We start from the raw sequence: 12,899 nt of genomic DNA, 5'->3' as shown, positions 1-12,899 counted from the left end.
AATTAATCCTGAAAGTTCATTCTTGGCCCTGGAAATGGTAATTTCACCAAACAATCTCAATTAAAGGTCCACATACTATTTTTCCATGGCTTTCAACTATATCACATGATCTTCCTTTGCAGTTTTAATGCCTCTCTCTGTAATAATCAACTTTTGACTTTGCTCAGTTTTCATGTTGACATGCAAGCTGAGTAGCTTTATTTCATCCATACCACTTTTAGGACTTTTTGTCTTCTTAAAAGTGAAATATGAAAATTTATTCTTGACCTTATAAAGAGTGGTTTGACCAAATTTGACAAAATTAGGTAATTTTTTGCTTAATTGGTTGGCAGAAATATTAATCTACCACAATTGTTATAAACAATCAATCATTTAAGTCATTTATCAAGCAAAAATGCCAAACATTCACTGGTTTCAGAATCTTGAATGAAGATAAATTGTTGCTTTTCTTTGTCTTGTATAACTGAAAATCAGTTATGGGTTTTGAAAAACAAGCACTTTGATTATTTCACCTTCAGCTCTTGGAAACTGTGATGATTTGAATAATTTTTATTCAATAGATTAATGGATTAATCAAAAGAAAGCCATCAAGTTTAATTGAGTGGTTGCAGGCCTATAACAGACGAACAATAAAATAAACCATGTAAATGTTTCTTTATGGTGGATGTAATATAACAACAACACAAATTCACAGAGTCCCAGATCTGGTGAAACTGTTTCCTCCTATTAAAATAGCAGATTTTTAGATACTGCAGCTTGTGAATGCACACATTGCAAACTCAGAGTTAAGGGGCCATTTGGTGGAGGGAGCTGATATCCAGCGGCTGCTCAGAGTGGAATCGCACATCAAAGTTAATCTTGCACCGTCTGCTCTGGCGCCGCAGAGCACTAATCTGCTGTCAGTGTGATGAGGCTCCTGGACCAGTTCCCCTTTCCACCACAGAGGCACTAATCCGCAAGACCTTTCACGTTTTCCCTCTTCTCCATCACCTGACCGCACAAGAAAGGTCGCAGGGGTCGCTTTGAAATCTCATCTGGACGGTATAATTGAGCATAGGTCTTTATGTACAGTATGTTTCAGAGGCTAGTTTGGTCTGTTCTGTGCTTATGAGCAGCATCCTGGTTGTGTGTCATCATGTGAGGATAAACAACACTACAGCTAATGCTGTTAACACTGCTATTACTAATGCTACCACTGCTACCACTACACTATTTTTCATATTAAATTGGTCATCACTAAATTTCTGTTTTCACCTTTAACCCCTACCTCAGGCCTTCACAAGCCAGAGGTGAGGTAATTCGCTCCTTGCTCGATCAAAGCCTTGTGTGTTCAAGAAAAGGCCACCGCTCTCTTGCCTGCATGCCGATTAACCTATGATGAATACGGAATGAGTTCATTAGCATAATCTCTTGAGTGTCTGATGATTTCATTTTATTATCACGTACTCTCATAATCCATAGCTCTGGCGCCCCTTCGTGCTTCCAACCCCTCTTTCATGTTCCTTTGCCCTCCCTATTCAGCCACGAAGCGGTGTAATTGCATTATCAAAGTATTATACTGACGTTGTGGGAATATATTTTTAGCCTCTGGCTTTCCAAAGAAATGTAAGGAGGATGGGCAAGAAATCTAAACATGGAGTGACAAATTGGACTTTGAGCAATGGTTGAGTCGGTTTACCAAGGTTTCATCATGCCAAGACTGATCGAGGACTTGCATCATTAGACCTCCCTCTGACACATATAAATTATTATTGTCACATTTGCATGTTGGCAGGATGGCATGCTATTTAATGGGTCCATGTGGATACTTAACCCTCGTAAAACTTCTATTAATACAGCCATTCATCTAGTAATTAAAAGAAATTGCCACAAGGAAATGGTCATAATCATGAGGATGAGGAGCTGAAGTAGAGGTGACTTGGCATATAATAGCGATGGAATAGGGCTGCTTTTTTGCGTAGGACAGCAGTTGTTTCTCAAGTGTCAGCAGGTGTAGACTGAGAGACTGGAGAAGAGCAGAAGAAAAGAAAAATGTCAAGCATGGCTGTGCTAGCGCTGCATGATAATAGAAAAGGAGGAGAAAAAGAAGGAGAATGAAGCGTTTCATCTCCAACTCATAGTTAGAGGCAGGCAGGTCCAGGCAGAGGAAGGGTGAGTCAAAGTCAGGAACGGAAGAGCGGTAGAGAGGAAAGCTTTTTATCATCCCTGACTCTTAAGAAGATCTCCCAAATGAGAGAGGGCGTGCATGCTAATGTCAAAGCCGTGGTGATAACTAGCCGCCTGGTTTCGCGGGGTGAGGGTTAAGCTGGGATTTGGAGGGCTGAGGGAATACATGTTTGATATGTGAGCGAGAGAGAGCTGAGGTGCCTTTGCCAGAGCTATATGTGGGGGATTATTCTATATGGTTTATCTGTGTCTGCATGGCTAAAAGAGAAATTTTACTGGCCTTTATTGGCATCTGTGTAGTTACTGAGACTCCAGGGTGAATGTTCAGCCAGAAGATCAAAGCCACATTGACATTGCTGCATCACAATGTCTTCATTTACAATGCATTAACACCGACTGGCGTGTAGCCATGCATACGATGGCTGCTTCCCTCAACTTCACATGCTAACCTTCAGCTCCGCTCACAATTCTGCAGAGACTAGATCTCAGCTGCATTATGGAGAGCATAAAAAAAGATCTCTCACATCCGCTCCACACTCAATTTGACTGCATTTCAACATCCAGTCAGAACAATGTTGTCTGTTCGTCAGTCGGGGGATGTTCACCTATCTCAAAGTTGTCCTTCCCTGTAGCTATTGTTCACGGTTACTCATAGTGGAGCGCTCTGTTTTTCCCGTACCACACGCATTACACCAGGCAGTGCGGTCCTCCGGCTCCCTCCTATCTCTGCTTTCCCATCTCTCCATTATGTTGTGTAGTTCTGCCAGCCTCTCCTTCTCTCCCTTATCACCTGCAGTGAAAATCTAGCGGGCTAATCCCAGCGCCTGTGGGATTCCCCCCTCTATAATGATGTATATCTGAGGGATAGCATCAGAGCAGAGTCCTATCAGCCCACACACTCTTAATCCCATCAGTCTTTGGTGTCCAAACCCAAGAGAGGCAGCGTTTTGGATGTTGTGCTCCCGGGCTGCAGCCAGAGATGCAGTGTAGAACACCAGGAATGATATGTGGTGTTTAGGGATCATGTTGGAGATCATGTTCATTTATTGTGCTTCTGATTTGTGAAACCTTGCAATGTATCTCCCCGAGGATTGCATTGCAGCAATACATACTGTAGATGTGCCACTGCATTGAGAAAAATTCTTGCAGGTTTTTTGCCACCGGTGATGCTTCCAGTCTCTCTAGCATTACAAAGATTTTATTCTACTGTTTTACAGTCTGTTCGTGGAGATAGATAAATACAGACTGTGCTTAATATTTTAACATTCTGACCAAAACACAAAACAGATTTACATTTGGTTCATCAATAATATAAATATTCAGTACACAAGAGAATTTTTTTTCCTTTATTCAACTTGCTTCACCTACTGTTGTTTATCTGTAAATGCAGCAATCTCGGTTTGCTGCGTTTATCTTTTCTGACACAGTGGTTAGATTCACATGCCTATTGGCACAGAAAAGAACGATCTTATAGCCTTTCCTTTCTTGTTTTTACGAACTGAATCTTTTATGAGGGCTCTTAATATGACATAACCACCCTCAAGACCTCTCCTGCAGTACTCCATAAATCTTGTGGTCTCACAAGATACATCCCGGAAAATGTGTATCTCTTGTCACCCATGCTAGTATGCTTCTATGACGTGCAGGCAGTATAATCCATTTTCTTGAGATTCTGAATCCATAGTTGTATGAGCACGATGGAGTTCAGGAGGAAAATTACATTTTTTTGGTACATCTATTATTTAACTGTCAGCAAGGATGAATATTGTGCTCTTTCAGCCTTGTGGAGAAGGTACAGAGAAACGCATTGTCGTGGAGCATTGCTCCATTTGCTCCTTGTCATGACTTGTAAAAAATGTAGCCTTTCTCAGTTGGTCAGCGTAAGGCTTCATCACTTCCATGTCAAGTCCTCAGATAAGATTTTAATGTTGTGTCCGCTCTGACACTCTTTGATCCTCTGCGGTGGCTTTACATTTCACATCACGCCCTCAGGAGATGTAGCCACTTTAAGGGTATGTGATACTTTCTGACCTTGCCACTATCTCATTGTCACTGCTCTGCCTCTCTCTGTCATTATCAACTTTTGATTGGTACAGTCAGTGACAGTATCGGAATTTCAGGATAATTGACAGTTTTTGGTCTCACAGGTTCGGAGGGCTTGTCTGTGCCGCAGTGGCCATTGAACTGTGAAACTGAGCGAGTGAATTACCCCAGGAAGCACTGATAGGGAGCTCAGTGTGCGATGGGATATTCGGTGAAGGTCAAACAGAAAATCACGCATTCAGAGAATTATTATAGACATGCTGAAGACACTCTATGCAGAGAGCTTGTTTGGACTTCACCAAACTTATCTTTTTGAAATGATAAAAAATGCTAATATCATGTCGGAGTAAAAGTGGTTGACCTTGACTTTTTTTTTCCTTAATAAAGTGCTTCTTCAAATGAACACTTTGTTTTAGCATCTCAAAGAGCATCTCATAGTAAGTTCACTGTTACTGAACACGCATAACCGATGCCAATGAAGGCAATGTCTCAGGACAATTTCTCCTGTTTCCAGATAATAAGAGACAGTCGCTGAGTGGAATACAAAGTTAAACCAATCATGGAAAAAGGTGAGATTGAAATTAATTTAAGATTCAGATTATCAGATTGCAGGCCTCCTCAGTAATTATTGGCATGAAACAACTGGGAGAGATGGCGCACAAGATAGGACAGTGTGCTTAATTCATCTTGATTCTAATTAGCTGATGAATCAAAATTCTTAATGTATTAATCAAATTAGTTTCATTCCATTGCTTCTCACTGAAATATCAAAGTGGAGTAGATCAAAGTGTGGTTTGATAAAATAGAGATTTACTGTCTTTGCCATGACAGATTTAATAGGATGCCTCCTTACAGTCCAGCACCTTTAGTATCTTCATCACAAGATTTTTCTTCATTTCAACACCTTGACCTTGATCGCTCACATCAGTGGAACTGAATTTCGTGAGGCCATTTGAGTGTCATTCATTCCCTTTGCTTTTATTAATTCACCACAGTTACTTTTGCAGGAGGCAAGTTAGTTTCACGGTAAAACTCAGGGAGTGGAAGCTAGATGTACCATGACAGAGGTGCCAGTGGATGATTGGATTTTAACGCTGTTGACAAAAGCCCTCCCAGCTGAAAGATCTGCCACAATCCTTCTTGGATCCTAATTGTCAGCACTGCTAAGCTGTTTGTGATGATCTCAACTGGCGTGCGAGTTTGAGGGACGGCAGGACTTAGTTTAGACCTCTATGATTACATCAGAAACTTGAGGCTGTGCCCACTTAAGAGGGGGTATGTGCATAAGTGTTGCCTTTCTCCTGGCAACCCCCCCCCCCCCCCCCCCCCCCCCCCCCAAACATTTTCTGTAAACAGGTTGGCGTATTTATGTGCAGCAGACACAGCGGATCAAATGACCAGAAAAGGTCAGATTTTTACAAGTGGGGCTTCTTATTTCACCTAAAAAGATTCCTTTTCATTTTGTTTGATGTTAGAAAAAAAGACCTGCCCTGTCTCTGAGAAGAGAAATAAACAAATGACGTGTCTGTAGAGTCATCCAGATATCTTGTAGTTGTTTTTTTTTCTCACTTCGCACTAACCAGATGGCAGTCAGATTTCAGACACAGGGTTCTGGAAGACAATCAAGGAACAAGATTGCTTTTTTAGGAAGGAGGATTGGTTTAACTAGATGTCAAATTAAAGGCCTTTTCACACACATACGCCCACAAACACGCACACATATGCGCACAAACAAGTACATGTTTTTATGACTGCATGTGTGAGTGTGTGTGTGTGCTTTCCTGTGTGTCCAGGCGTGTCCATGTTTTGGGTGTCGACACGCACTGTAAGGCAGTGAGGTCATGTACAGAAATCTGTCTCAGAGCACCCCCTGATGGAATACCGCACGCTCTTAAGGTCAACCGCACAAACTCTGCCACACAGGTTGATACAGGGACTCATGAATGTTTGATTGGTCTATTATCCAAGCCGGGCAGGGACGTTCATGCCCCGGTTCTGGAATTCAAATATTCCTTTTAGTGTGACATTTCTCCTACACCGTCTGAGGCGAACCCCCAGTATCACCCTCTCTCACTGTGCCGGGCTTCATCTGCAATGCTGTCATCTCACTGTAGGACAATTCTACAGAATGGGCTGTTTTTAAGACCGGCGCGAGTGCAAGCGCAGTATGGTTTCAGGTGGGTGGAACTGGGGAATTGATACTCAGTCATTTCGACACTCCTCTTCCTCTTCTGCAGGGTGGATAAGGATCTGGCCATCCATCTTCGTGTCTCACCCATGTCAGCTCAGGGTAGCAAATGTGGGTACCTGGTAGTCAGAGACAACAAGAACAAAGCAGGAACATTACTTTAATCTCTTGCTGCTGTTAATTCCTACCTCTGCCATCATCCAGGAGGCAGAGCTTTGTGTATCTCAGCTTCCCCCTTATGAACAATCCATCACTGTTAGTGCTTTTCTCCAGAGTCCGCTCGCTCCTTTCTTTTTTTCACCTGCTCACTACTATGCTTTGCTTTCAAAAGACGATTCTCGCTGAAAGGACTGCAATATATTGTATTGCACAGTTGACTGTTCAAACTTGTTTTTCCAGCAGCGTTTTGCCACTCCTCCCACTGGAATAAAATGCATGTGAGCAGTCATATTCATGTGCAGGAATGCTATCCTGCATTTTTTATGTGGATCTCTTAATAGGCTTTCAACAGTACATCCGGAATCCATAATTGACACCTGCTGTCAGGCTTTGTCGGTGATTACATAGGAAAATGACTTGACCTGTAATGAACTGTAAAACTAATGACATCTGTGTGAGATTACTCAACTTGAAAGCAAACTGTTGTACATGAAGTCCCATCAAGCGTGATATTAAAATGTCCACTTTTACATCTTTCCAACCAAGCTCTGTAAAAGCCCAGGCTGTTGGGCCCAATGTGATGGAAACCTCGGGCTAATGACTGAAGCAGACGGCCGTGGGCATTAGACAACTTCATTTATGAAATAGTCAACCTCCCGTGTAGCGATACATTCACATTACCCTGCCTCACTTGAGAGACGCACGGCTGTCACAGCCACTGAGCAATGCTGATGTCCTTTCCTACCTGCATTCATCTTACTCTCAGGAGGTAATGGTCTTCTCAGGTCATTTGCGCATTAGGGTCTCGATCATTCATCTCACCCACCTGCAATCCTGTGGATTGCTGGTCCTCTGCAGCACATTGAGGGATGTTTAGGACACACAGGAAAAGCACACGCTCTGAAACATTTGTACTCTTTTTTTTAAAACCTCAGAGCTGCCTGTGGCCTAACCTAATCAGGGTTTGCTCCCTAATTGTTTAATGTTACTGAATGACAATAACCTCCCTGTGTGGCAACAGTGTGTCATTGTGTTTGTTGCTAAATGTTTAGTCTTGGTTGTATTTGGCTGGTTAGTGGCACCGAATGTGTTGGCTTAATGTAAAGAAAATGAGATCCTGAAGGCAGTTTGATTTTAGCTTTACCTTGAGCACAGGCTGGTCCGACTGCCTGCTAGAAGACAGGCACATTCATCTCTTTAATGAGGATGATTCAGTCCCATCTGACATATGTACAACCATTAATCTGTTCATGCTGAATGTAGTCTGTAACATTTGTATAATGTTGAAAAATGACACACTTGTGCTTAGCTACTCTATCGAACCAGCGTCATGCATGATAATGATTTCCAAAGAGCTGCTTTTCTCTCTGTCTCAAACATGACTTGTTTTAATGCGGTTTCACCACAGAACAATACTCACAAGTGGCCGTTACCGAGGCACACGGACTTAAACAATCTCTCTAGGGTCTGTCATCACACCGTTCTCTTCCCCTTTTTCTTTTACTCGATGTGATACTACTCCCTGTATCTTTCACAAGCTGTTTGGCTAAGAGAGGTCACAGGGGATATGTAGCACGTTTGGTCACGACGTGAAAGCATTAGCCAGTAACAGCAGGTGTGTAATTATATATGAAACAGAGTTTTAAAAGAGGAACATCATGATGGCATGTTGAAAGTAGGCCAGGAAGAAGAGACTTCAGAAAAGTCCTATTTATTCCTCACCCACTTCAAATGTGTGACTTTTTATTTGAAGTCATGAAAAAATCCAAGGTCACTATAACTATTTCAAGACGATTAAAAATAACATTAAACACACAACAGCTGAACATGATAAAACAAGCCTCCAGTGTGAATTCTTTAAAAGTATTGTGTTTTCTTATTTTTCTACTCTAATGTACCCACTGTTGTCTGTTTTTCTGTCCTTCAGGTACGGTGACATGGTGCCAAAAACTATCGTGGGGAAGGTGTTTGGGTCCATATGCTCTCTGAGTGGGGTGCTGGTCATCGCCTTGCCTGTCCCTGTCATTGTGTCAAACTTCAGCCGTATCTACCACCAAAGCCAGCGGGCAGAGAAACGACGAGCCCAGAGGGTACTGACTTTCCCCCTCCCTCTGTCTGTCTCATTCTCTCTTCCCCTTTCTCTCTATCTCTCTTTATTTTGCTTCTATCTGCCTCTTTCCTCTGTCCCTGTCTTATCCGCACGTAACAGAATGACAGGGCAAACACTATCTTCCAGAATATTAATCTTATATTGTGTTTCTGTGTATGTGTGTATAGGGTGGCTAAACTTGCCTGAGTATATTTCAGTGGGAGAGAGAAGTAAGAGAAAGAATGACAATGACCGAACAAATGATCTTCAGAATAAACTGTCAGCAGCTTTTCAGTAGCAATTTGTGCATTTCCTCCTAAAAGTGTTTGCTAAGGCAGAATTTCCTAATCGTAGATTTAAGCATAACCTCTTCCTACTAAATACTGTGGCTGCCAGAGGGAGACAGAGCCAATTAGTGTGACAGACAAACCGTCAGAGGCTAAAACAGAGGTCTGTTTGTTCAAACAGAAAACTCGGCTTGCTAGAATCCGTGCTGTGAAGATTCGAGGCACTAATGCCTATATGCGCTACAAACAAAATGGGCTCCTGATCGACTCACTGGAGGAGGTAACGGGGCCAAGCAGCGGCTTGGGGGCTGACTGACCGGGGCCTCGCTGATGCTTGCATGCCGCTCTGCTCGGGGGGCCATGCCACCACACACAGGGAGGGGGGCGGGCTTCTCATGCTGTAACACAGGGGCTGCTGTCATTTCAGTGCTTCCGTGTGATCGTCCACTCTCTTACATCACACCTCTCAGCTACGACATTGACATGCTTCGTCAACACTCTCTCTCTGTCCATACAGCAGGAGGGCCAGGCAGGCACACTTGCCTTCTGGTGGAGCACAGCCATTACAGTCACACTGACTCATGAACAAGCTCTGCATGTCTGTCCAACAGGGTTTGGAGGGGAAGGAGGGAACCAAGGGCTTACTGGACAGTAGGTCACCTATGGAGGCTGACTGCTCAGCCTGCATCTCCTCTAAACTCTGTTTTTGATCTGTTGTGTGTTCCGTGTGTTATTTCTAGAGCATCCAGGTTGGGTTGTAGTGAGGACTAACATAACATACCTTCCATCCCAGAGCCGTGCAGAGCTTCATCAAAGTGTGTAGTGTTGTTGTGGTTCAGAATCTGTGCTGTGTTTGGTGCAATCTGTTTGATCTGTGTCTAGGTGCGCCACTGCTGTTGCACTGAAATGAGTTCAGCTATGATTTGACTTTTCTGGTCCTTCTCACCAAATCAGCGTAAGAATGGCAAAATCAATTAAATAAGTGAAACATGTTGTAATCAGCCACTGTCTTTATGCATCTCTAAAACATCCCCGTCTCACTAGGTTCTCAGTAGATTGGCTGCCGCGCTACAGATCAGCATTTTCAACCCTCTATGCTTTGCGTACTCTCCACTACATCACCGAGCTACCTCTTGCCTGAGACTCTTTTTTTCTATCCAGAGTCTGAACGTGTTTAACTACACTGTTCTTTTATTTTTTACTTTCTGTTTTCCAAGGCCTCCAAGGAGGCAGGACAAGCCCTGGTGGGGAAGGCCGCCACCCCTCCATTTGAGAGCCAACATCATCACCTGCTGCACTGCCTGGAGAAGACCACGGTAAAATCCCTTTTTTTATGGACAATAAAAGCAGTGTCCACTGGAAAACACTCAATCACTCTGACATCTTTCATTTTAACCGTTCCCGTAAGAGATTTTACACAGCTTAAAATTGTTCACTGTAAAAACTGCCTTTTATGTAAAGTTGCATCACTTCTGCAGTCTGCGCTGCATCATCATAGTGCCATCCTGTTACAGTGTGTTACAAATAGAAACAAAGTGAGTTTTTTCATCCATGCACAAACTGTAGAGTCTATTTCATATGCAGCACAAGTTAAAAATAGCTGTAAATGGGGCTGGGAAATGTTGAATCCTCTCACCAGCAACATGCTAAAGATAACATGACTCTGCCAGCAAGTAACATTATTCCCTCCAAACAAACCAGCATACTTGATTTTACACTATCTATAATTTAGAGACGTAAGAGCCTCTTTAATGCTTGGCTGTGACATGAGTTTTACACTTGCAGCTTTAAACCCTGTACAGAGACGTGGACAGGCAGTAAATCACTGTTCTTCTTCATAGATGATCCCCCCTCAGTAAAAGGCTTGCCGGTCATCTGGGAAAAGCTCCATAAAGGCTTCATGCCATTCAGATGCCAGCGCACATGTTTATAACAAACCTCTCATGCTGTGCATTATGGATGGCAGAGTATAGAGCAGGAGTGACAGAAGGAAGGTTAGAAGAAAGGAGGTATGATTCAGGGCATGGCATCAGATTCTGCATGGTGTCACTCTGCCACCTGCTGGCAGGACCTGAAACGTACTTGGAGACTGACCTTCAAGTCATGCTCATTTGTCACAGGGATAACAGTTGTGAATGTTTTCACAGATGGTACTTAATATGGACATCTGGGCCAATATATTTCTATTCCCTTGATGATTCATTTTCCAATTATTAACCAATTTTGCTGTGGATTCTGTTCAGTCTGTTTAGTCTTTACTGTGAAACATCTTTACTCATTATTTAGCAAAGCCAATCATTGATGTAATAGAGTGATTCATGAGCAACATCCAAATTTCCACTATGTTCCTATACCAGAATCATGAGTTTGTGGACGAGCAGACGTTTCAGGCCAACTGCATGGAGATCTCCATAATGAACAAATCGGGCTCCCGTACTTCCTCGCTGTCCTCGTCCCCGCATGGCCTCAGCTCGTGCTGTTCTCGACGCCACAGGAAGAAGAGCAGCTTCAGCCTGCCCAGCACAAACAACCAGGAGCTCAGCACCATACAGATAAGAGAGAGGCCAGTGGCCAACAGGTCAGTCTTTCTTGCTTTTTTGTCTCTCACACACATGCTAAAAACTGAATCTGTATTATAAGATAATACATAAACTGATGGATTTACAGTACAGACACACTTTCTCATTCAAGGGAATGGGAGGATGTGTCCCAATTTTTGACTGGTACTGAGAGACAATTATTCCTTATAAAGAAGTAAAAATCCACATTCTGGCTGTTTGTTGAAAACCACGTAGATCTAGAGATTCAATTCTCTCGTATCTCTAAAAATCCCTCTAAAATCTCATTGAATGACCTAAAAATACACTGTCACAAAGCTGTTTTTCTTTTTTGATGATAAGATGACATTTGGGAAAAGGTTTTTTTATACATCACGTGGTTTGGTTCACCCAAAGTACAAAAATCATGTTTTTTTCCCTTAACCCCTGGGGGTATGTAGATAGTTTGACTTTTTTTCGTCAGGTTTGAAGGTATCCTCATAATACCTAGGATAATGGCATTTTGTTTGTGGTGCTCAAAGCATTTAAAATGTGCAAAATACCAACATGTCAAACAGTGTCCCTGTTTATTTAGATAAATTGCAGACCTCCCTGTGAAAATCTTTTAGTAGAACTACTTTCTACCCAAGAAATAGCCACTGCTCCCTGTGAAACCTGTCAACAGCTTGTTCTGTGGGTTATTCAGAATAACAGGGACATTGTTTCTGGAAAGACACTTTTAAAATGTAATTTTTCTGTGCTGTAAGCAACACAAATGAGATTTCATTCAACTCCATTACATTGGGGAACAGCAGAGTACTCTCAAAGATAGATAAGATATCTCAAAACATAGGCTAGTAAAAACTGTCTGCATATCCAGATAACACGAGGGGTAAGTGGGAAAACTAGTTATTTCATAAATTGGGTGAACTGATCCATTAATTTTGGTGTGAAAATATTCTTTTATACTTTAGTTGAGAATTGCAAATTCTTGTTCTTGAGTGCGCCTGCTTATGATAATATTAATTTAATGTTAGAAACTTTCACATACAAGACAGTTCATACTGTGCATGCACATTTAACAAATACATTTTATACTGTATGTAGGTTTTAAAATTTTTTACAGGATGGACTACATATCAAAGAGAGTTGTATGCAAGACATACAATATTGAGTCTTGACATTTGACTTTATATACACTTCCTTCTTATGCATTATATACTTCTTATACTCTGACAAAGGCTGCAGAAGTCCACACTTAAAACTGAGATGTACCTTTATGAGTACCTTCAACCAATTATCCTCCATATATTTGCTGTACAAAGAATGTGAATATGCCTTAATAGTGGCTTTTATAGAGTTTGAAAATGTACAAAAGGACACTGTGTAATACAGGCTTTGTGTAATACATCCACAAGGTCAGGTCTCTC

At 42.1% G+C, this 12,899-nt stretch overlaps 1 protein-coding gene across 2 annotated transcripts in view; it reads left to right on the top strand.

The window, feature by feature from the left end:
* Positions 1-12,899, top strand: part of LOC137183253 (potassium voltage-gated channel subfamily D member 2-like) — a 32,116-nt gene that overhangs the window by 16,577 nt on the left and 2,640 nt on the right. Inside the window, exons 3-6 of one of the 2 annotated variants that reach the window (XM_067590170.1) lie at positions 8,484-8,646; positions 9,114-9,212; positions 10,150-10,248; positions 11,290-11,510. In XM_067590170.1, the coding sequence (XP_067446271.1) occupies positions 8,484-8,646; positions 9,114-9,212; positions 10,150-10,248; positions 11,290-11,510 (582 nt within the window). The remainder of the gene's footprint in view (positions 1-8,483; positions 8,647-9,113; positions 9,213-10,149; positions 10,249-11,289; positions 11,511-12,899) is intronic. The other variant, XM_067590169.1, reaches the window with a different exon arrangement.

This window comes from Thunnus thynnus, chromosome 5 (assembly GCF_963924715.1).
Source record: "Thunnus thynnus chromosome 5, fThuThy2.1, whole genome shotgun sequence".
NCBI lineage: Eukaryota > Metazoa > Chordata > Actinopteri > Scombriformes > Scombridae > Thunnus > Thunnus thynnus.
Note: the sequence above shows the minus strand (reverse complement) of the source record. Positions and strands in the feature narration are given on the sequence as shown.